General features: G+C 40.3%; 1 protein-coding gene across 3 annotated transcripts in view; it reads left to right on the top strand.

Annotated features, from left to right (window-relative positions):
• The window catches only part of cadm2a (cell adhesion molecule 2a), a 361,176-nt gene extending 335,987 nt beyond the window's left edge, over window positions 1–25,189 (top strand). For all 3 annotated transcript variants that reach the window (XM_049592823.1, XM_049592825.1, XM_049592824.1), the window contains 3 exons: window positions 808–915; window positions 20,387–20,509; window positions 22,920–25,189. In XM_049592823.1, coding sequence (XP_049448780.1) covers window positions 808–915; window positions 20,387–20,509; window positions 22,920–23,038 — 350 coding nt within the window. In that variant the 3' untranslated portion in view covers window positions 23,039–25,189. The remainder of the gene's footprint in view (window positions 1–807; window positions 916–20,386; window positions 20,510–22,919) is intronic.
• The last annotated feature ends 1,072 nt before the right edge of the window (window positions 25,190–26,261 follow it).

Raw genomic sequence — 26,261 nt, 5'->3', positions numbered from 1 at the left:
ATCAGGATACTAAAGATAACCCACAGACCTTGTTGTGAGCAGTTTTATATTGGAACTATTTTCTTTCTATCAAAATACAAGCACCTACTCATGGACGAGAAACTTGTGCTGTTACAGCATGAGATACAAATATCAATGGCGTCCTCCTTGGCTGAACTGTAAAAGTAGCTTGTTCAGTGGTGCTAGGAAAGCTAGCAGTAGATGCACACTTCCTTCTGCATGATGATACAGTCAGTGGGTGTAGTTGGGTACAAGGACAACAGTTCCAAAATGAAACTGCTTACAACAAGGTCTGTAGATTATCTTGAGTAAAGGGGTCCTGATTTCTGGAAAGAGACATTGCTGTAGGGTTTGCACAAGCCAAGTACCATCTAGTTCCATTATATTCGAGAGATGGTAGACATCTTTACAGCTATAATCTCCGACACTCTGCAACTCACACCAAAATAATAGACTGATGAATAGCACTACGGGTAAGAGGAAAAAATATTTGTTTTTGCCTTTGGGGTGAACTGTCCCTTTCAGTCAAAAAAGAGGCAGCAAAGAAGGTGAGCATTTGAATTAATTTATGTTATTTAGTGCATTTCCTAACATCAGCAGTAATTCATGAGTGTTTGTTTTCAACAATCTTGTGTTTATGCTTTGAACTGTGTCATAATTTTGCCCTTTTTTGTTTCCATTCACTATATAATATTTTGACCAGTTTGTGTTGCTCTATTATCGTATCTAACTGTCCCCATGTGAATTCATTTTTTGTTGTTGTTGTATTATTTTTGTGTATATGTGTCTGTCTGTCCCCTCCACCAGACGTCCCCCTGCCTCCATCCACCACTCCCCCCCTACATCCCATCCCTCCAGATCCTACCGCTCTATTAGGCACCCACGTCTCAGACCCCACAGTCACTGGCAACAGAGGTACAGTACCACCCCACGCATCTCCACAGCCCCCTCAGCATGCTACTATATATTCCCACTGCCCTCTAACTTTCATGTCTCCTTCGTCCTATTACGTCTCTCTCAGCTATTTCACTGCCTCAAGCGCCGGTGTGCCTGTCTCATGTGGACACACTGAGACATGGAGACACTGAGTGAGAACTAGAAAAAATATCTGATGATAAATGTGCTTTCTGGAACAAATTTCTTCCCTATCTACCTTTTTAACCCTTTAGGACTGTAAACATGAACTGTCTTTTTCAACGGACGATGTCAAGCATGTCCAATGTGAAATTTACCTGTTTTGCATTCTTACGTTGGGGACATTATTCAGATTTTGGAAGTTTCTAAGACACCCCATGTCATTGTATTCAAAAAGAGTTTAGCTCTTCAAATACCCCATCTACTATCCCCTTGGCATTTCAAAGACTTCAGTACTTCTGTGCCCTGAAACCTCAAAGAAGCAAATGTCATGTCCAACTGAAAATGTCTGGCCACTGGAGATGTCTCATCATGACTCCTAATGCTGTGTTCAAGCTCAGACAATTCTGACTTAAAAAGCTCTTTTTCAGAGAGTTAACACAGTAGCCACCCCTTGGACGCGTTACTGCTATTTGGTGTTTTTAGAGAACCTATTTCTGAAGAGTAGAAATGCTGTTTATATAATCCTTGAAGAATTCTAATATAAAATATGAATAAATGGATGCCATCAAGAAATGTTGGGGAGGCATTAAATGCTGAGGTTTTCGAAAATCTCAAACACCATTCCTGCTGAGGCTGACGACATGCAGAGTTATGGTTATGGATTTAAAGTTATCCTCACTGATGTGCACTATAAATTTATAAATTAAATCATCTCTATCCTGCAGCACTAATGCCATCCACACAAAGCTTTTTTTTTTGGGGGGGGGGGGACGTCAAAGCCCCCATTATAGTGTTAATGTCTCACCAAATCTTGTCAGATTTCTTAGCTCACAAACCCCACAGTGTGGGCCCACAAGGTTAGATGTGGTAGGCTGATGTGCTGCAAGTCAGATTGCAGGCAGAAGTGAAGGTCTTGGTATGTTGATGCTGTGCTACAAAAACTATATCCTTGGGGCTGGAATGTGTGGAACATGGAGGATTTACCAGCAACACACACTTTACCTCTGGAGGAATATGCTGCATCTTGGGCATGGTTGGGGACATGATATTTGAGTGGGCCATTGTGTAAGCAACTGCTCCCAGCTGCAGCCAAGAGATCACTGTTGCCTTTCATGGCAGCGACCCAGAACCCACTGGTAATCTCTGGAAAGATGTTCTCAACAGGGGAGAAATAGTGCTGACCTGGGTGATAAAATAAACTATTTAGGGAACTTGGGGATGCTGTAAACACAGTGGAGGCAGAGTTGAAAGGCTTAGGGAAAGCCTTGTCCTTCCTTCTGGTATAGGTCACTGAGGTGGTCAAAAAGCCCTGAAGTGATGAAATGCCACACGGATGAAATTTACCCTGAGGTGGTGAAATTTCTGAGTGTTGTTTTGCTGTCCTGGTTGACATGCCCTTTCAGTGTTGCATGGAGGTTGGGGACAGCGCCTATGGACTAACAGATGGTTGAGGTTGCTGGTTCCCATTTTATAAAAAACAAGACTGGCAGTGTTGTCTTGGTGTTCTGGGGTATGTGCTGCTCATCGCTTGTGTGCTAAGATGAAGACCCAGATTCAGGTTGAGCAGATTTTGTTGTGGTCATTCACAAATGAACCTGCTCCTTACCCTTGCAAGGACTCTGCAGTGTTCATGAGAGTTTATTCATCCCACCATGGACACGTGTGGGCTTCAAAAAGTCTTACGGCCATGTCTCCCTTGGTGTCTTGTAGGGTAGTACCACAGAAATACACAGTAAGTGCCAAGGTGTGTTTTGAGTAATCCAGTTGTGTATAGTCGGAGTAGTATCTCTGCGTAATTCCGATGGTGTAGCTCTGTTGTCCTCTTTTTTTAAGCTACTTCTGATTTAGTAGTCTTTGCCCCAACCGTCCCTCATAATCATTAGTTTGATTCGTCAAAGGGCTGACATGATTCCTCTTTGCAGAGTGTATGTTCGCATTAAAAGGAGTCAGTTGAGTTCATTCAATCAATAATCTGATCGAGATGTCCCCCTCTGGAGGTCTTCCAGCAAGTCCAGCTGAACTGGCTCTGCATTTAAAGGAGCCAGTTCAGATGGTTTGGGCATCTGACTAATATGCCTACTGGAGGCCTCTTTGTGGAGCCTCTCTTGCACACCCAACTGGGAGGAGACCCTGGGGCAGAGCTTGCTGGAGGGATTACTTATCCCACCTGGCTAGTGAGAACCTTAAGATCCTTCATTAGGAGCAAGAGGGCATGGTTGGAGAAAAGGATGTTTTGGCATCACTGTGACCCAGATAAGATGGATGGAATAGATATAACAAACCTCTGGGATGTTATAGTTCCTCTAGCTTACTAACCTTTATCTTAAAAATGTTTCTGTTTGATAAAATACATTTATTCATGATGAATGTCACCTAATTCAAAAGCCCTCATGCGGTCTTGGAACCCATTGGCTATCGATCTCACCACAATTTAGCCTCTAGGGGCAGCTGCCAAAATTTGGCTGGCGTAGCCAGCGGATGTCCGGATAATGAATGTTCAAGCCAAGACTGTGCCAAATGTGCCAGTCATTAATTGCAGTCTGATAAGCAACTTGAGATGCAGTGACACAAGGTCTTGAAGGTTCAGATGACATTTCAGCTAATCTCTATGAACAAATCTCACATTTGGGGAAAAAAAAGCTAATGAAAAGCTAAATCTTGGTCAAACGATAGCTCCATTAATTGCATTCTGGCCATGTAACTACATGGAAAAGCCCAACTAGGGACAACAATTTAACATCAGCAATAGCTATAAACTCTTTGTGTGGCACAATAATCTCATGCTCTGTATTTTAACTATGTTAAAATGCATTGTACCCATCACATAACATGAAATTCAATTGTATTTATGCACCCAAAGCCTGCTTAACCATGAATGGTCAGTAGGCCTACTACTCTGACTATAAACGGACAACAAACAGACATGACAATATCAATCTTGCCCCACATTCAAATGCAGATATGCGTTCATCTGACCAAGTGGCACACTTAATCACACAAAGGTTTGTACAGTTGGACAAAGACTTTAGAAAGACAAAGTTAAAACTGTTTGGTTGAGTTTCAGCTCGTCTAGTGTTCCTGTCTCCTTGCATGCTGACACAACAATAACGCTGACATGGCGCCACGTCAAGAATGATATGTCAATCAAATTTTTTGAGTGACATGTCAATTTAAAACTAATGTGCTGTGTTAGGCTGTATGCAAAAGAGCTCGCTCACTCAGATATCATGTACAGTAAATAGCAGTTTATATAAGTTGTTCTAAGTATGTGACAAGATGAATGTGTAAACTGAAAATTTCTGTTGTATTTAGCATATAAAAATGTAATTTTATTATTTTTTCTCTGCAGTTCTCCCGAGCAGCTTCATTTGTTTTCATTATTGACCATTTTCTATAGATGTAGCAGAGTTTACTTTCAGTCTTGCCTCTGCTTTTATTGCTCCCTCTCAATTTCATGGTGCTCCACAGTCACATTCACTCAGAATAATTTCCTTTCATCACCGCTGCTTTCTCCAAATTACCATCTTTAAAGTCCTTCAGGATTCTTGACTCCCCCCTCTACCTTTCCTCTGCTGCTTTGCTTTCTATCGAAGCTTTTGTTTCACTTTTCTCTCACCCGCTGCTTCTCTTCTACCCTCACATCTCTCTGAAGACCCTTTTAGATAACAGGCTTCCACACGTTGTTGGATATTCCTCATCAGCATGTCTCAATACTTCTCTGATGTCTGTTTGTGTAGTGCAGAGACACAAGAGAAGCTGAGCCTCTTAGTGTATCTTCAGGGAATCTAAATATCAGACTCCTTCACTGCGTCCCCAGTCACAGGATACTACACTATCTGCTTTCATGTGTCTACTTGATTTATTACCAGGTCTTTTCACGGGCCCTGGATGAAAGCAAACAACTGTGGAGCTGTACCAGCCCCATGACGTTTTGTCTTTTTAATAAAGTTGTCTTCCTGTGCAGATGAAACACACTGTAGGTTCAGTGCTACAGCCTTTATGCAGAGCATTAGCATGTTATATACCTGATGAGCTCAGTCTCACCTTTCTCCTTTCTGCCATCTTTCTTTTTCCGATCTTGCATCTTTCCTCATTTGGCCTTCATCAGCACAACCACACCGCAACTAAAGCTGAGGCTTCTTTCAACAAGAAACTGTTCCTACAGGATCTTCTCACAGGACAGGGACTCCAGATGCACATTTTATTGGTATTAATTAAGTGGCTGCTGATTGATGGACGGCCAGTAAAGGGGAATCCTGTCAACTCGGTTAATATTATTTGTCCAGGCTGAGAAAAAAAAAGAAAAGTAATTATGGAAATTTGGAAACTCAGAATGTCCTGTACATACACGATCTGTAACATTTGGCAAATAGCATATCACTAGTGTTGCTTTGTGTGTTCATGGTAATCCAATTGCAGCGTGAGGACTAAAAATCCCTGTTACCATGGCAGCCATTAGTATAGGCAATTTTAGATTACGGTATGACGAATACCCCATGTCAATGTACAAACAGAGTCAAATCAGTGATTTTAATTGAGTAATTAATTTACAGTATGCAGGTTTATTTCTGTGTGGTTGCAGCCAGCTGACTGATTTTTCCCACCGCCTTAGACAAACAGCTTAAGCTTGCTGTAACTGGAACCTTTAGTTGAATTCATCTGGGATATTTAAATCATGAAGGATATTTCTTAGCCTTCATTACACTAAATCAGTTGGGAGTACAGTAAATCATGTGTGAATCTAATTTAATTAATTGTTATTTGAAGTGTTCTAAGTCTCACAGACCTTCAGTGTGAAGACCTCAGTCGTAATTGAGTGAGGAGTTTTTTGCTTTGATCTTAACAAGCCCTGTTAGCTACCCCTGTAACCACAGGCCAATGTGAAAGCAAGGTGAGGCGTTCGGACTACATGTTCTTTATTGAAGAAATGTAAAGCCTATCATTAAGCCTCAGGACAAATTTGAATTTCAACAACCTGAGTGATATTTTAATTCAAAATAAGATAGCCTTAATACATTCAAATTGAATATTAATACTATCTGATAGTTTCATAAAACATTAATTATAAGTTAATGATTAGTCTGTCTCTAACTAAAATATGTAAGCAATTGTCATGAACTGAGCTTTGGACACATTGGTGCTGCCAGGGGGGCCACGGCTACTCTGATGCAATCACTGATCCTCCTTTGGGAACATAATTGAAAATAATAAGAGGCCTCTGTGTGGTGTTTTTAAACTTGAGTCAGCTTGTTCCCAATAAATGTTTTTTTTTTCTCCCTATAATCTCCTATCTACACTCACTGCTCACTGGCCATTTTATTAGGTACACTTAGTTAGCTAATCAGCCAATGACATGGCAGCATGTAGACATGGTCAAGACAACCTGCTGAAGTTCAAACTGAGCATCAGAATGAGAATGAAAGGTGATTTAAGTGACTTTGAGCGTGGCATGGTTGTTGGTGCCAGACAGGCTGTATTTCAGAAACTGCTGGTCTACTGGGATTTTCACACACAACCATCTCTAGGGTTTACAGAGGATGGTCTGAAAAGGAGAAAATATCCAGTGACTGGCAGTTCTCTAGGTGAAAATGCCTCGTTGATGCCAGAGGTCAGAGGAGAATGGCCAGACTGGTTCAAGATGATAGAAAGGCAACAGTAACTCAAATAACCAAGGTCTGCAGAAGACCATCTCTGAACCAGCAAAAAGTCAAACCTTGAAGCAGATGGGCTACAGCAGCAGAAGACCACACCAGGTGCCACTCCTGTCAGCTAAGAACAGAAAACTGAGGCTACAATTCACACAGGCTCACCAAAACTAGACAATAGAAGATTGGAAAGACATTGCCTGGTCTGATGAATCTGGATTTCTCCTGCGACATTCAGCAGAATCCAGATCTCGGTCCAATAGAGCACCTTTGGGATGTGGTGGAAAGGGAGATTTGCATCATGGATGTGCAGCCAGCAAATCTGCAGCAACTGTGTGATGCTATCATGTCAGTATGGACCAAAATCTCTGGGGAATGTTTCCAGCACCTTGTTGAATCTATGCCTAGGTACTAGCCAGGTGTACCTCAAACAGGTTTGTTGTGGAACTCAGAATGCTAACTGTATCTTTATTAGTCTATGCACATCAGATAATTAGTAACATTAACTGTAAAAACAGAAACCAAGGTATATCAGAATGCAATTCCTTAATTCTCATTTTGACATAGTTTTCCACTTGCCTTTGTATGAACAGCATAAGAGAATTCCTGAAACTCAGTTTTGGCTTTTGGCTTTGGTGTACCACCCCAGGATTTTTAGCTGCCCTGTCCTGATCCCACCTATGAAAAATTTCTAGGGGCCCAACTGTTTAGACAGCTACACACATATCCATCTATACATTTTGGGGGATTTTTTGAGGGGCAGGAGGAACCTACTGACTTTACAGAATACAGAGTACCAGATGTAATAAGTGTTGGTTTCTTCTGCTTTTCACACGTTCTCAGATATGTCAAAAATAGCCTTTAATTCACCAACAAGATATCATCCCACACAATCCAATAGTGAGTCAGAAACTGTGTTTGCATGACTGAAAACGACCTTTTCTCTCTGTACATAACAATGAGTTGTTCTCCTCTCGGTAGTTATAGGGTTTAAAAATGTAACAAAAATAGGTTTGTAGGATATGAAATACGACCTGTATGGTTTTACACTAACGGCTTTTTTATGTCTGCTTTTGCTGACTTAGTGACAGTTTAAGTTTTAGTGGCCAATACAATAATGTAGCATTTAATTGAAACATTTATTCATCCTTGCAAGAATATTAGAGAATAAATATTTCATATGCTAGACTCAGCGGTTCTAATGGGAAATGTAAATTTGACAGTAACCCATGCCTTTCATTCTAGCTGTTGTCGACCTTTGGAGTGTAGCTCGCGTGAAGGTATGCAAGAGATTCCTCTGTTTTTCATCCATACTGTATAATGCCAGGACTGATGCATAACTGCAGTCCGTGATTCACTTTATTAATGAAGTGCTGGCAGGTATGCCCAACACACACACTGCTTCAATGGCCCAGCCAGCCTTAATGGCTATAATAACTCTTTCGCTAAGTATCAGAGGTCTATGCAATGTCATCAGACCCCACCCCCACCCCCTTCCACGAACGCATACACATACGCGCGCTCTCCCCCCACCACCACCACTGAGCACTCTAAAATTTGCCAAATGCTTTTTCATGGCTTGCAAATTAGCTTTGACCTTGCGAAGCTGAAAGGTTGAATCCTGCACAAGGGTTTCTTTGGTGTTTAAAATATTTACTATTCACTTCTCATAATCAGCATTCGTGTGGCCAACCCCAGCCCCTGTAGCCTGATATTGCCGCAGCAAAAGGGCCCACTGCAGAGAAGACAGCAATTATTCATGCCTAGTGTCTCTGCCTGTGGAGAGGACAGAGAAACTAAAATAATACCCATCTACCTCCTCGCTGAGTAAAAGTTCTCTTTTCTTTGCTCCATTAGCTGTTCTCTGGGAGGAACAGAGGAAAGAAGTGAAGAAATGCACCAACAACCTTGAGTCTCCTAATCAAAGTGTATACCATAACATGGAAGATGTTGTTAAATTGTCTTAAATTGATATCAGACGGCTGGTTTGCACCTGAGGTTTTTAACTGCCAGTGGGAAACAAGGGAGGTTACCATGGTAATCTGTAACCATCCACGTTTTTATGGTTTGTACTCTCAAGCAAAATACAAAGGATCTTTCCTTTCTTGAAGTTGATAGCAGTGACTACACACCAGAGGAGAATTCAAGAGCGGAGGCGAGGGATTGGTCAGGGTTCAAAAGTCAGGATTAGTCTAGGATTTCTCCCCTTTCATGTGAGCGCCGGCCAAAAAGCTGCATATGAATAGTTAGACACTGAAACAGGACCACTTTTACCCCTGTGTTGCTTCCTGCATCGTCTATGCTGAGACTGCTCAAACAATGACCCTCTGATCTTACATTAGCTGCCTGTTTAAGGCAACAGTAATGACTTCAGTGGAGGATTTCCCTCTAATGGTCTGAATATCCAAATTATGCCATAAACAGCAGCATGCAAATCATTCATCATCATCAAGTCTCTGAAGATATTTTTAGATATTTCAGAGTTGAAAGAAGTGATAAGGGAACACATAATTTGGGTTATGTGACATTGTACAGTTGCATATCAGCAAAGTAAAATTTACAGCTTGTCTTTGTCTCAGTCAGAGGTGCTGTCTAAATGAGCAGTCAGAGGAGGAAACTGTTGGCAGTTCTTTCATCGACTGTTCGATTTGATTGCTGTAGACCTGTGATAAACCCTCTCATTTTACGAATCAACATTAGAAATAAACAACCCACATAATCTATTTTTACAAATACTTTTCGGAGATTAGCATACATATCAAAAAGTTTGCAAATTTTCAGCTCTTTATTGGTTCAGACAGCTCTGTCCTAGAAATTTACGTTTGTATTTTACTTAACTGCTTTCTTAATGATGTTGTTGAGGCAATGTAATTGCTGCCTGGATTTTGTTCACAGACAATGTTTCTGTCAGGTAACCAAACACTACAGGCATGTACCGTGTATGCTGTGAAAGCAGGTGTTTGGGAAGGATGGCAGGCATACAAGGTGCAGGACCTTGACACCAGAAATTTTGGTTCACGTCCAGACTCCTCTCAGGTTAAGGAGAGGGAAAGCACCTTGGTTAAAGTAGGGAAAAATCATGATTTTGGTTAAATGTTACTTTAAAAAGGGAATAAATAAATAATGTTGTAGTCTCTATGAGTGAATACTGTGTTTCAAGATTACCTATTTTTTGGAAAACGAACTGTCAGTGAACATTTTGCTGATGTGTTCAGTATCAAAATTTTTCAAGGTGGCAGGTACATTCATTAGCAACATTTCCTCAGTATGTTAATATATTTCCCTCAAAATTGATTTGCTATTTCAAATTAGTTGTATAGGGTGGCGTGGTGGTGTGTCGCCTCACAGCAAGAGGGTTCTTGGTTCGAACCCAGGGTGGGGGGGCCCCTCGGTGCAGAGCTTGCATGCTGTCTGTGTCAGCGTGGGTTTTCTCCGGGGTACTCTGGCTTCCTCCCACACTCTGAAGACATGCAGAATTGGTCCAAAAACATGCAGATTAGGTGTGAATATGAGCATGAATGGTTGTCTGTCTCTATGTGTCCGCCCTGCAATAGCCTGGTGACCTCTGTTTGGTGCACCCCGCCTCTTGCCCAATGTCAGCTGGGACCCTTAATGGAATAAGCGGTTATGGAAAATGAATGAATGAAATTAGTTGTATACAAACATAATTTCTAGAAGACAGGGTCAGAATGTTTCTCAGCTCTCATTCAGATCAGAAATGAACAGAGGAGGCGACAGCAACATAAATATCTAATACTCTAGCTATTCATTTGGAAATCTACCTTTACTAAAATTCACATCTTAAAAAATGGCCAAAAAAGTTGAGAGGAAATCTGGAGCTCATGAGAAAAACTTTCAGCAGAGAATAAATGAAGAAAAGATGATGAAACAGATTACTCAAACTCCTTTAATAACATGCTTTTTCAAATTCAGGCAGACTGTTGAAATTTCAGTGACTCCTGTATTATCACAGTTACAAATGATTGAGGTATTGAAAGGGCAGGTTGCACTCCACAGGAAATGTTTTATGTCTTTAACCCCACTTTCACCTATTCGAGCTGCTTCAGACTGAGGACAAACCTTTTGTGAAGATTCAATTAGGGAGGGGACAGTTTTCATTCCTTGGAGGGACTCGTAACTGCTTTATTCCATTGCTATTGATCTTGTTTTAAAATGGAAGGAACAGGTTACGCCATATGATGAGCAAAAGACATATATTCTTGAGGGCAAGTGTCCGGGGCAGCTGCTTGGTTGATGTGTTTAACCTAGAAAGGCGAGCTTCAGGTTGCAGCATCCCTGAGGGGGTGAAATGGTTAAATATTGAACAGTACCGACCATCTTCTCTCCATTTTCTCCTCCACTCTCCACCCTCTCCACCATAAAGCTGAGGAGCATGGGAGAAATTAAAACATAATGCAAAGGTCTTTCCACTTATTGCTGGGCAATTATTATTGATGGCCTGTCACATTAACTCGCTTTGGGGAAGAATTATAGCAACAATTTGGAACAAAGTGTAGAACGGAAAAAGAGAAATCATTAGATCCTGGGGCTAGTGTTATGAATTACATGTAATAGCCCTTCTATTCATTAAATATCAATGGCAGGGGACACTTTCAGCAATCTTCAAGAGGCACTCGCATGCACACACACATGTGTGTGCATACACAGTTGAGGTAGTCTAATTTTCAGTTGTTGACATGAAGTTTTATTTGGTCCTTTATTCATTTTTCTCTGCTTGTCTCCCTCGGGGGATTGTTGGGCTCGTGGTGGCAACATGCTTCCTCCAAGATCACTCATTTCTGTGTGGGCTACTGTTGCTGCTGCTCTTGTTGTAGTGTTGCTTCACACAATGCAATTCTTCCAAACTAACCAGCGGCTTAACACAGTTTATGTGTCTGAAAAGCAGCAGCAGTGTATTCATGATTAAAGGGTAACTTCAGTATTTTTCAACCTGGACCCCATTTTCATGTTTGTGTCAGAGCGACTAATGGGAACAGCAGTTTTTGAAATTGGTCCAGTATGTAACCAAACTGCTTTTCTTTTGTTAAACAGAAACAGACTCAAAATTGCTGCCACCCAACCTACCAGACTCCTTTTAAATAAACAGCAATTTTATTATCAGAAAACATACTTCATTCAAAGTTGACAGGAACAAAATGAAACTCAAAAAAAAAAATTCTCAGTTCATCTTTCTACTGCTCCAACAATCACCAACTATGGTGTGATTAAAATAAACCCTTAATTCACCCATGTGAAAATATGCTGGCTCCAGTGTTCATTTTGACAGCTATTCTCCAGCTATTCTCCACTTTCAATGCACGATAGTCCACCACTAACATTTTCGTCTCGTCAACTAAAATGAAACATAGATTTTGTCTTAGTTTTTATCAAGATATATTTTTACCATGTAATCATCTCATTTTTGTCGTGGAAAAGATGTCATTTAAGAAAAAAATCGTCAAAGAAATTAACACTGGCTGGCTCGCTGAAATTAGTAATTATTTAAATGGAGTGTGGCTGGTTTGCTGATATCGATTTCGGGGCTGTTACTGGTTAAACAAAAATGATCTTACTCTTTAACAACAAGGTCTATCTCTGAAGGGATCCTTCCATAAGTTGTCCGACACGAAGAACAGTAATCTTAGTCACATAAACACAAAAACAATTGAAAATAGGGTCGATGAAAAATACCGAACTCGCCCTTTAAGTTCCCACAGTTGTAACACTGATGTCTTCTCCCTGCCTCTTCTTTTGTTGCGTTTTATTGCCGTTTTGAGGTTATGGGTATTGCTGAACATAGAGCTGCTTTGATGGATTGATTATTGCATACAACTTAATGAATTCACATGATTAATTATCTCGCTTTGCTTATAACTTCATGCTGTTACCCTGCTGACCACAATTTCTTTTCATTCTGAGAAGAGAGAAGGAGGTTGTTGAATATTCAAGATAGTGTCCAAGTCCACGTGTGGGCTTTATTGAATGATTAGCAGAAGTAATTTGTTTTCAGAATCTAATTAATCCACTCTGACCCAGCAAGCAATAATGTGCAGGACACACACAAACACACACACGTGTCTCGATAACGTCTCCTCTTTTCTGTCTTCCCTGACTCTCTCTCTCTCTCTCTCATGCATGGGTGCATGCATTCAGAAGTGTACGCACATGTGTCTTTCGGCTCTCCGCTACAGCCTCCAGGGACTCTTTCATCTTGGTAGTAGAGCCAGCATTAGATGCAGATTGGTGAATTTCCAGCCTCAGCCAAAAAAGTTGGGCATAATTGACTCATCGAACAAGTGATGTCTGCAAGCACTTTTCACCACTTTCTCTCCTTTACTTTCTCTCCGCTCCCAGGCACTCTTTCTTCTGTGTCTCTAACTTTAACTTTAACCATCACTGCAGCAGAATTGATGCAGAGTAATGTTTGTCTCTTCATGTTTCACACTTAATGATGTAATGCTCAGTGTAAAGCCATTAGAGGCGAGGCATTAGGGTTTTATTTATTTGGTTTCTTATTTTAGGTTGATGGTAATCAGACTGTGTCTTCTCTGAGAGTCATTATCTCGTAAAGAAATGTCATATTAAGTGCAAAAAACTACAAAACAAAAAAGATGTGCTCTCACACACACACACACACACTCAAAGATTCCCTGACCCACACCACAGACACAAGGACACTGCAGCTCTATAAGCCCATGCTTAAGCCAGCTGCTGCTTTATTGATCTGAGCAACTGAAACCATCGCTTCACAGAGCTATATCTAGCTAAGATAGAGAGGCAAAAAAGTGTAATTCAAAGGAAGAAGAAAAAAAAGATGCCTGTAGGGGATGAATTTTAATATTAACAAATTTAATACCAAGGGGGGAAAGAGGGAGAGAAAGTTGTATGTTAAGCTACAGTATGCAAGGGCCATTTGAGTTGCATGCTGATATGATTCAAGGACGCTGTGTCTGATCAGATGAGATTGTTAATTTAAAAGATGACTTTAGATGAAAGGCAGTGGCAGGCCCGAGAGATGTTGTAACAATACTTACCAGAATGGCAAACATCTCCTGTGAAGTTCTGCAGACATTCACAGCAAATATAATGTTTGAAGAATGATATGAAGACACATGCTACATGCAGACTGACAGAAAGTTGCCAGTTTAACAAGCAAACTCTTGCCTGTTTGTTATCTGTTGATTTGGCAACGCAGCAGCAGCACTATCGAAGTAAGTGTAAACTAACTTAGCGCTAGATACATTCTGTCCTTGCCAGTGTTGAGTGTAGAGTAAAAGTTTTGTGTACTTTGCTGAACCTGAAATATTGTAGGAGAACTTCTGTTATACAACAGAGATCAGACTAGAATGTTTCATGTTGTTGTCCTTCATTGATTTCTTCTATTAAAAAAAAGAACATTAACCAATAAAAAATCCTTTAAAGACTTATCACACTCTCCCTTGATTTTGATTTTCATGATCACGTAAAAGAAACTTAAACTAAATACAGTTTTGAATATTTCATTAAGTCATTATTTTTTCACAAAAAATCACATATCGATAAGAAAAGTAATATGAACCTAAATAATTACAAATAAACTCATAATCATAATGACAAAATGCTAAGACTGTATATAACCTAAATCCAAGTTATAGGATAATCTAAAATTATTATTTGTTTATTTTTAGAATTTTATCTTAATTTATTTTATTTTATTTTATTTTTTTAGATCTTTTAAAAGATCTTACTGACCCGAGACCTGGTTAGCATTTTTCCATATTATAGGTCTTAAATATTTTACAGAAAATTGGGTAACACTTTACTTGAAGGTATCTACATAAGAGTGACATGACACTGTCATAACTATGACATGATGTAGTCACGAACCTGTCATGAACATTATGTACATGTCATGTACGTGTCATTCGGTTTTTGTAATGACAAGTTGACATTGTTTGGGTTGTCTTGATTATGACAACTTGACATTAATCAAAGTGACATTACCAAAAGTTGTCTTTGTCATGAAGTGTTGACATTAAATTTGTTTGGTATGTCATTATAACACCTGACATTAACCAGGATGACATTACCAGAAGATGTCTTTATGTTAATGTCAAGTTGTCATTATGAGGACATCCCAAACAAATTTAAGATCAACCTGTCATGACAAAGACAACTTCTGTCACTTTGATTAATGTCAAGTTGTCATACTCAAGACAACCCAAACAATGTCAACTTGTCATTACAAAAAACAAATGACACAGCAGTCATAAAAGTTTATGACATGTACATAATGTTTATGACAAGTTCATGACAGTGTCATGTCATAGTTACGACAGTGTCATGTAGATACCTTCAAGTAAAGTGTTACCAAAAATTGTCTTAAGAGAGTTTTAATGAGGGAAATGTGAATGTGGTGTGAATGTGGCTATACTTTATGGTCAGATAAGAGTGAAGATCTGAGTTCAACTTAAAATAATTTGAGAAAAAAGTTTAGGCAAGCTTTCAATTTTTTTAGACAGCTTTGTAAACAAATTTCAATCTAGAAGTGTCATAAATGGTTAAAATTTCAAGTTTCTGAAACAGTGAGGCAGATGGCTGCCTGAAACTAGAAAATGTAGCAACTCTAACATACTGTTTCTGAAGAAAAACGATTGGCTTGATGAGGGTGACAAAAGTATTGGTCTATACAATATTACAATTGGAAAAATATGGATGCATTAAGCTATAATGAAGGTACACTTGTGCAGTTTTTCATGAGACCCACCTTGCACATAATTAAATTGTTTGTTGTTGTTTTTTGCCTTTTTTAGATGAAGTCACTATTTATTTATTTTTTCAGCCACAAAAAAATGTAAAATTAATTTTCTTGATACTAACCTTACACATCTCTATGTTAATTTCATCAGAAGCTCCGTTTCAGATAAAGCTGTTTATGTTTCATGAAGAAAGAACAAATATAGACATATCTACTGGTATATTCTTATTACAGCTTTAGATAATCTGACATGTGCTTTTTTTCTCCTTTGTATTATCTGCAACTTATCAAACCCACCAAGTGAAACCTTGTGGTACTCAAACTGCTCAGCCACTCCAGTCAGCTTGCCTCCTTAGATATTTAATAGATTTCCCATTCACATTTATGTGCAGGGATAAAGAAACTAGAGTTCACCACTTAATGTATGATTTTGTAGAGAGTAAGGTGAGATCAGGCTGGTGTGAAATGGAAGTGATGACCTGAGTGAAGACGGAGGTCGGAAGGCTTTTCTTGTAGATCATTTCTCTCCAGCTGAGCCCTTGATGGAATATTTGAGCCTCCACTTGAAATAATAATGGTCCTTTGCACATAATTTCCAAATCCGCATGCCACCTTTTTTTGAAGCAGCTGAGGACTAATAATTGTTTATTTTTGTCACATTGCAGCAATGAAAAGCAAACTGTTGTGGAAGCTGATGTTAAATGTAAAGCAGCCATCACACATGCTTTTACTTTGATGTGCATCACGTGTCACATTCCCTCCAGAAATGTGATTATAAGTCATTTAATCTCACCAGATAATGTGACTCTAAATTATATTGTTTCCATTCCCAGCCTTCACACACCCTCTGGGGAACCCACACAGGATCACTACCACATATCTTCCCACAGTAACCCCATATGGAGCCTGCATCAGTGGAACAGATCAGATGAGGAGTTAGTGGGGCCGTTTAAGAGCAACACTTTTAGTTCAGTCTGGCCAAGCAGTTGCTCACAGAAGCCCTGAACCCCTTTAATTTATTAAACAAGCCCAACTCACAAGGCCAGGCGACAAGGAGAGTGTTATAAATATTAAAAGAGGAGTTTGCTCTGCCACGCTCTCATATTAAATCGCACAGAAAAGTATGTATGTGCCCTTATTAAAAGATAATGTGTTCTGGAGCCATAAAAATGTATAAGCCTCTCCTCTAGATCCCTCTCCTCCTTGTCTTCTTTCCTTTTCCGTCCTGCCCCAACTGAAATTTCAGCCTTTTCCTGTCCATCAATCTCTATTTTTTTCATTTCCTTTCTCTGTGTGTCTTCATACACCCTCGCTGTATTTTTCTCCTTCCGTGAGTAGCAGTGGACAAGAACAGAATACATAAGATCGCAATGAGTGAGTCATGTTTTGACAGCACTCGAATAGAAAGTATTTGCTGTGATGAATTTGTGCCACCGACCTCTGTAGCTTCACGAGTATCAAGTTAATGGTATACCTCAGTGAAATCTAATCCTGAGTATAAAAATACTCAGCCGCAGTGGCTTGAAAGATGCCTTAATCGATGTAGCATTACACTTCGATGACATTGTCAGACTCAAGATGGACAGTTTTTTAAAAAAAGGTCAAAGTTGATGCAGCAGAACCAGAGATACTGTTTTGTTGTCGTCCCCCCCCCCCATTCGTCAACCTTGGCAAAACCTGGTGCCTACATTACCCATACTGCAACTTGGCCGCTGACAGATCAGTACGAGATTCAGGTGTGCTGCACTAGGAATGGCTAATTTAGCCTCAAGCTAATTTGCCTTCAGCAGAATTTAGGAATGAGCTTCATCTCTTCTTTCTAACACCCGAAATACATGGGGCAGGGATTCGACATGTCACGAGGGTGGAGTGGTTTTTACCTGCTTCACAAACTCCATCTTCATAGCTTGTGGTTGCTGCCAGCTTCACTGTGTGCCAAGTGATGATGCAGTTGGTTATGCAGGATTTGGAAACATAAGCCATATTAACTGCTACGGAATTAATTAGGTAGATCATTTTATCTACAGGACACATTGATGTGACTGATTTATTTTAATGGGAAATGTAAAAACGCTCTTTTTTGCTTCTTTGCGTTGCATTGCCTCTGGTACAATGAGGTGTTCATGTTAAACCATATTGTACTGTTGTTTTTTTACACTGTTCTGTGTAGTTTTTACTTGTTGGAGGGCTGCATAAAGTAGCCTTGAACCAGGCTTGGATGGTATCTAATTTTTCATTCCTTCTTACCCTCCTGAAATTTTACCGCGGTATATGATGTTATGACTGTTTCCCATATCTACATTGATTGATCAGCTCCCAGTATGTCTGTAAGTGGCAGATTTCCCTCACTCACTACGGTGGGCGTGGAAGTTAAATCAGTTCATCCAAAAAAACAAACACTGTTGATTTCTTTTCATGGAGATGACAGGAAAAATATTTTTGCTTCAATAAATGTCTGCTGTCAGTCAGCCTGGCGAAGGCAGTTTGGCCCTATGCTGACCTCTCAGCTCCCCAAAAGCAGCTGTTGACAGACGGCTGCTTCTGAGGACAGAGATGCTGAATGCAGGTTGGAGTTGATGTTGATTAAAAACTGCTATATTTCGCAATAGTAACACTACAGAATCAAATTGCTCAACAGAATATGACATTGCCTGTGACATAACAAAATTCTCCAGGAGCAATGTATGAAATGAGTCTCAATCTTTCTGTCAAGTGTCGAGTGACACTCACTAAAAGTGTCCCAAAAATCCGGCTTAAGATGGGTAAAATTGGTGGAGTGGTTTTCCTTTGAATTGTGCAGCTAGCTTTAGGGCTGCAGCTAACAATTATTATATTTCAGCTAACAATTTATTTCAGTTATTTTCTCAATTAATCAATTAGATGTTTGACATATTAAATATTAGAAAATAGTTAAAAAATGCAGATCAGTGTTGATCAAAGCCACACATTATCTTTTTCTTGAAAAATAATCATTATCAGGTTAGTTGGCAATTAATTTAATTGTTTACAGCTAATAGATTAATCATTCCATCATTGCGGCTCTAGCTAGTTCCTTTCCTCTGGATTTGCAGGAGCTGCAAAATTGCAATGGAAAAGATCAAACATTCTAGCCAGTGCTCCTTATGCTCAGTAGCCTATATGGCAAACATTTGCCACTTTTCCAGTAAATCACAAAATATACTTCTTGTTATGGAGCTTTGGGGCTATGAGAAGGCAATAGCATGCATATTAAGTAGTGTATTTAGCAATGTTGTGGAGAAACAAACTATATAAACTGAAATCTACACAGAACAACCCTTCAGTTCCACTCAGAGGACAGATTTTCCCTGAAGGAAGTGATGGAGTAGCAGCAGGATGAGATGTTTTAGAAGCGTCCAGCGGCTTGACTCACAGCCCAACCGTCTGGACATGACACCAGCATATTGCAGGACAAAACCGTGTAGCACTCTATAGGCAGACATACATACGGCTGTCATGGCTTGTTTGTGCCCGTGCTGGGTTGTAACAGCCGGACCGAGGCGCAGCAGTAGGACAGTGAGTGTGTATGATGGTAAAAAACACTCAGCGTCCTGACAGATAGAGGTGAAGAGACACAGCCATGTGTGTAACTAAACGCCCGAGTCCTCGCCCTGCTGGGCCGTGCCAGGGGAACATTCCTCTACTCTCTGCTCCACTGACCAAGCAGAACCGCCGCGCAGTGAAACCGCGCCGTGCACGTCTGTGTGTACGAGCGCGTGTGTCGCCATGAGTGTGTGTTTGTCCACTGGGAGGCGGTGAAGTGTGACGGCCTGGTCACTCAGACCATGGAGAGTTATGGAGCGAGAGCAAGCCAGCTGTTCAATTTGGCCACATGGGCGGACACAGAAAGAAAAGGAGAATACTGAAGAGAAACGGTGTCAATATGCGGCGTGTGCTGTGTGTCTAAACCCACCCTTCTGTCACTGCTTACCCTGCTCTGACATTGCCATATTCTTGCTATCATGAGCCCACATACACACACAGAGTGACAGGGTGGTATATGGCATGCCCTGGCACTCAGAGGAGGATAATGAGATGAGTGCTAATTTCTCAGGTGTCATGGACTGATATGAATAATACAGGCTATTCCATTACCCATCTCCCCCACTGCTGTCACTGTCAACTTTTTTTTTGATTCACCTACAGTGGACGCCGTCAGTGTCACGTCCTTCCTCTCAACTTAAATAACCTGCAAGCCAGACTTTGTGGAAAAAGGGAGTCGATGTGAATAAAAGGAAATAAGCTATTTTTTTTAAAGCAACAGAAACCTTTGATGGGCTTTTGCATGAGGCGTGAACAGGCTCATCCTCACTCTTTCATGACTCTGCTATCGTTTCCACTGCTTACCCAACAGCTGGGGACCTGTAGCAACTCTCTAACACCCAATTCATTTTCCTAACAACAATCCTTCCTCGCCAAAAAAAACAGAAAAAGATTGATCTTTCCTTTTTATTTTCTGTGTGATGATTTATTTACTGTGTACTACTCTTCCACTGCCGCCCTGGTTTGCATGTCGGGGACTCCTGCGGCATCGTGGGGGTGATCCTGAATTATTTACTTCTTTTTTCTGAGTCCTTCTTTCATTCTCCTTTTCCTTCATTTTGCAGGGCGAATGTGTGTCTGCCTGTAGCTGCTTTTTGTGTCAACGTGATGTCCGTCTCTCTTTCTCTTTCTCCATTTTATTATTCTCAGAGAGCTAGGCAGCTCAGCTCTGACTGCATGATGTGAAAGGAGGGGAATGACAGCAGCTCATTAGAGCAGGAACGAGCTGGAAATAATCTCCTTATTCCTCCCTGCTCTGTTTTGTATTGTCTGTCTTTTGCTGTTCGTCATCTGCCCTCACTCCCTCACCTCATCAAGTGGCGCCTTCATCTGCTCTCTTTGTCTCTCTCTCTCTGTCTCCCCTCAGATCCAAACGCTCTGGGGCAGCACGGCACTGACCATGCCTTGATCGGAGGAGTGGTGGCTGTAGTGGTCTTTGTCACCTTGTGTTTAATCATTGTTCTGGGAAGATACCTGGCCAGGCATAAAGGTAAAAACCGCAGTGGACCAGAGCCGAGTCTCTTGAGGCTTGTGGAACTAGTGGAGCATGTCCTACATGTCCCATTAGACATCAATGTCCCTTCACAATCCCCCAGTTACAAGTGCACCACATCTGCAGTGGAGAAAAAGAAGCATTGATGGACATGAGATGGACTGTATGATGCCACCAGAGCATACACAGGACTCACTGAGTTAAAAGCAATCCAGATACGTCTTATTTTGAATATTAATATTATACTGGGGACAGAGGGTTATAGCATAATATTACTTTAACCTCTTGCCATCCATGTCCACATCTTGTGTCATAAATGTCACTCCCTTTTCCCAGACCTGTCCATAAATCTGCTTAGAAATCACAGATGAAGTGGAGTTGTATGAGTTACATAGTTAGTGCATTACCTACAGTAGATGGGGGCCAGTATGCCCCCCAGTTTGGAGAAGCAGACAGGAGGACCGCCATGGAAGCTAAACAATGTACTGCTGTGGATGGGGGCAGCAGTAAGACATATGCTATGTTTCCATCCAAAAGTGATTCTAATCATTGGGAAATGCGCATTAAAAGAAATACGAATCCTGTGTGTTTCCATTAAATGTACGGACTTTGGTGAAAACTACGAACTTGCGCGAGTCTGGCATTCTTATTCTTCTTCTACGTTTTCTGGCGGTTGGCAACCAGCTTGTAAATGCATTACCGCCTTCCCGACCCGGAGTGTGGATATCACCATGGAGAGAGGTGCGCTGCGTCAGACTTAATTCGAACATAACTGTTTCCATGCCCCGTTTTGCGAATCAACATTTTTTCGAATCAACCAAAACCCGGCTAAAGCGAGCGTATTTTAGTTTGTGCGAATCAGGAGATTTTAATTCGAATTTTGGCGTTTCTGTCATAATTTTCCGATGCGATACTTCTACATGCGCATCTAAACAGGCTGATGGAAACATGGCTATATTTTAGCCACCTAAAAAATTAATATCACTTTAAGTGTATGCTATGTATAGACTATTTTCACTGCTTTACCTTGCCATCAGACAGCCCTTTTTTTTTATCTCACAGAACTAGGCAATTGGTTGTTACGCTCCACCCTTGGACAGCCCTATGATGCAAACAAAACTCCATCACTGACCCAAAATAACCACATAAGACATCTTTAAAAAGATTTATTAATAAGATAACAAGCAAACAAGACAACAGAAATCCCACGGTGAAAGGCAGCAGGACCAGCAGTCCCAACACCAGAGGCCTCTCTCCTCTGCTGCTGGCACAGGGGCTGTTAAGCACCTCCTCCATGCCAGGTGTGCTGTACCTCGTTAAGTTATGCAGCTCACCTGGACAGACCTACAGTGGAGGGTAAAGGGACAGCAGCACAGAACACATACAGTCTTACCAATGTTGTATCTTAAGGTAAACACAGCTAAACATGCAGATTAAAAAAACATACCACAAATAATTATCAATAGTACAGATGTTTTAGCCTGACAGAGGGAGAGAGAGGAGGAATGACATGCAGCAAAGGGTCGCAGACAAAGGATTTTTACATGGGCTGTCTGCTCTAGCAGGTGAGCGCCCCTGTTTTTGGCACTTCTGTATTGGCTTCATTTTTCAGTCCTGGAGGTTGCCACTTGCAAAAAAATACAAATGACCCCTTTTAGATATTAAAGTAATCCTGTGATAGTTACAATGATAGTGTTAGTCCAAAACCTAGAGCATTTGGATGCCTCAAATAGAAGTATCAAAAACCAATAACATGCACTGTCAGTATATTGTTTTGACCGTACTAAGGATGAACATGTGTTTTATATTCCTGGAACAATGACTCTCTCCTCTGTCCATTCACATACAGATATTTGCCCACTGTTGAAAACCTTTGGACATGCAGACAAAAAACTCAAACACAGTTTTTCATAAAAACTGTCCTAAAACATACATTGTGCAACTCGTGCAAATTGATAGCTTTTTAAAGTAGTCCATCTTATTTCAGAAATAATACAGGGCATACCTGGGTAATACATACCATGACTCTGCTCTAAAGAAAGAAAGGGGGGAAAAAAGAGCAAAAACAGCCCAGGGGTCAGAGCTAATGGTCGGTTTCCAACTCTGATGCTACAAAATTGAGCTTTTACTTAAACCTGAGAGCTGCATCACATTATTTAGACGTCCAACTTTTAGCTTCGATTCATGGAGAACAATAAAGGTGTTTGTTGATGCAGAGTTATCCACACTTACTCTGTGCTGTATTTGCATATCCAGCACTATCCTAGCCTCCTCTCATTCTGTATATGAATTATGTAGCATTACTGATGTTGTCCTCAGATGTGTTTTTCGCCTCAGGCAGCAAACACCACGCAGGGCTGCTCGGTATTTGTTTTCCTTGATATAGGTTTGTTTTTCGCTTCCACAGGAACGTACTTGACAAACGAGGCCAAAGGGGCGGACGACGCACCCGACGCCGACACAGCCATCATCAACGCTGAGGGCAACCATGCGCACGCAGAAGAAAAGAAAGAATACTTCATTTAGACTGCAGAGGGAGCTGTGCAGCTCTCTCCTGCCCCCTTTTCCCTTCTTTCAATCCCTGTATCTCTTTATCTTTCTCTCTCTGTCTCCCCCTTTTCTTCTCCACCTCTGACCACTGCCCCCGTCGTGTCAACGAGGAACCCGCAGGCAGTCCACAGACAGAGAAGTTCCCCAAGTGTTTTCCTATTATTGCCTTTTGTCTATCATTTACATCTTGTCCTTTCTTTCTTTTTTCTTTTTTTGGCAGCCGGTTTCCACAGGCAGCTTACCGTCGCTGCCCCGAAGTTGTCTCCTTTGTCATATTTTTCCTCATTTTTTTGACATGAATGCCTGGAAGTCTGTATATCTACCATGACTGCTTCTTACATGAGCCCTTCTTCATCTCCTCTCCTGTTTCCCGTCCAAGCAGACACCCGAACACACACTGTATCCCCCGCCCTTTGTTCACACACGTCCACAAACACATATCATATCTCACGTCAACACGGTGCCTAAAAATACAGACGCCATTGAACTTCTGTCAATGCCTTCATGTATCGTCTGTCAGTAGCAATGTAAATGCTTTGTAGATGGGTTAACTGGACCATCATTTCATTGCTTAGCTCACAGCTTTTGATTATGCATTGCGTCTTTTTTTATTATTATTTTAACAAAGATCTTTGCTGTCTACGCCTTATACATGTCTATCACACTGAATATGGTACTTTTAGATCCACTTCCCCCCAAACCCCATCCCCCTCTAAATAGACTTGTAATTAAACAGTTGACCCTTGTAAGATAAGAAGAAGGTTTTGTGTAACACTGTAGCAAGGTTTGTCAGATAAGTGTACAATATGATTTTCATTATTAGGGTAAGGGTAATAAAGGGTAGTGTGGTATTGTTTAGAGCAGAGAATACACGCAGATGCTAGACGAAGCATTCCATCGAATAAACTCAATCAAGTATATACAACCATTTGCTAAATCTGCTGTCCCTATGTACCTTTGTCTGTATATTCCTGCACTGTCCAGGCTGCAGTTTAGTGAAACACCAACACCTTCAGTGTCCTCTCGACAGCTTACAGTAGTTTGTGATTCACATAAAGGCTTCAGGTGTACAGAAAGAATGACTCTCCTCTCTCTAAAAGCTGTATAAATTGTATTGAAAATGAGTTTAGCTTTTCACTTTGAATTCTTTTTGTTTATGTTTGTGTCACATTGGAATAATTTTGAGGCTTAAGGACCCCGTGAAATGTAAAATTAACTATTAGGAGCTAATAAAAACAAGTACACGGTTGCAGCGTGAACAGGAAATTCACTGGTTAAATTAATTTTCTGTCAGTGATGTAATTTTCATTTTCACCTCTTGTAAGCTTGAGGTCCAGGCAGCTTTCCACAGCGGTTTGTATCCACATGTCTGTTCATTTTCTCGCTCACAGATAAGCATCCAATCATATTATTACTTTTTACAAACGGCAATGACATCAGTTTGACTGGAACCAATTTTTTTTGTTCATATCGCCACCTCTAAATTTCTGTTTACGAGCGCCTAACAATTTAGTTGTATTACCAACATGTCAAAAAAACTCCCACCTGTCAGACTGCATAACTGCTCCTCTTATTTCCATTTAGTCGGAGTCGCTCTCCATGAACTGAACTTTGATTTCCATTTCATGGGGTCTTCAAGCAAAAAAAAAAAAAAAGAAAAGAAAAAAAAAGAGGAAAAAAAAAGTTAATAGTGTGTGAGGGCTGGGTCATAGATCTACACGGGCCTCCTTTCCAAATACTAAAAACTGAAGACAAATAGAGAAGCACAAAAATGTCTGAATGAGTAACTGCGCTCCTTTTCCAACAAAAGATTGCCTTGGGAATGGTTCTTCTATTCAAATGGATAGTGGGAAGATGACAAGGCTGTCTTTGATTCAAATATGGGGGGGGGGGGGGGAATACAGTGCATCTTTTTGAAAATGTAAGCTAAATCATGTTTTTATAGAAAAAAAACAAAAAAAATGTTTTTAATATTTTTTGGTTTAAATGGTTCTAAGCTCCCTGCTGTGTATTGTGTCTGCTAAAAATGTGGTTGATTGTGAAAATTGCTGTTAAATTCTGGATTCCCATATTCCTTCAAATTTGTATATTAGCCACCTTATCTATTTGCGTTTTTTTTTTTTTTTTCCATTTGTCATTGCATAATCTTTATTGGAGAACTTTTAAACAAATGTAATTTTTTGGGCACAAGGCATGTATATAATGTGTGAAAACTAAACTTTGGTAATACACATTAGCATGTTTTTGTTTGGTTCTTTTTCATATTTTAATTTATTTGAAGCTATTTAAGAGAGAACCACAATGAAGGTATGTTTGTAATTTTGGAGAAATGTGGCTTCTTGTGTTTGTGGCGGGCTCTCGGGTGCTACAGATGGGAAGGATTTGGTGTGTAAAAAAAAATATGATCAACAAAAGTGAAGCGAAATAGAAGAAAATGAAATGTGCATCTGTCTTCACCAAATCCTTAAAATACAAATTGGAATTGAAATGCATCAAAAGAAACATTACCTTCATGTCAGAGGCAATGGAAGTTTCACACACGCCAAGACTAACGTCACATATCCTTGTAAACAACTTCTGTTTCTTTTCATATATCCCCGCCATTCCTCTTTCATCAGTTTGCAGGAATGTGGCTGATTTACTCTCCTGAGAAAGAGCGATAAACACTGTGGCCTCTGGAACTAAAGACTTAAAGGCAAGGCACTAATCTACTAAGAGGGAGCAAATTATTACCAAGGGCAATAAAATAGTGGGCCCAGCTGTCTCCAATTCGATGGCCAATTTACAACATTATGCAAATAAGGTCAGCGAGTAAGGTCTTTTTCTATGTGCTATAACTCAAGCACCGCTGGAGTGAATCACAAGTTGGGAATCATTAAACCTGTCACCACTGATGTAGAATTTAGGTTGCATATTATGTTTTAAATAAGTTGTTTTAAAAATGCAGAAGCTTTGCAGCAGTCTCCATATTCTATCATTCTAATTCACACAATCAATATAGATTGACATCAGCCTCACCACGGTACTTAAGTAGATCCAGGCAAACCTTCTGTATCACGTGTGTGTATAATGACATTCATCAAGATGTTTTTTTACTTTTCTATGTAGTTCTTTTCATTGTGTCTTAAAACGGTGATGGTGTCAATCAAATTTTCAGTTTGTTTTACGCCTGTGTATCCATCCTAGAAAAATAAGAGAG

The sequence above is a fragment of the Epinephelus fuscoguttatus genome, linkage group LG12 (assembly GCF_011397635.1).
Source record: "Epinephelus fuscoguttatus linkage group LG12, E.fuscoguttatus.final_Chr_v1".
Lineage (NCBI taxonomy): Eukaryota > Metazoa > Chordata > Actinopteri > Perciformes > Serranidae > Epinephelus > Epinephelus fuscoguttatus.
This window is presented reverse-complemented; position numbering and strand designations above follow the sequence as displayed.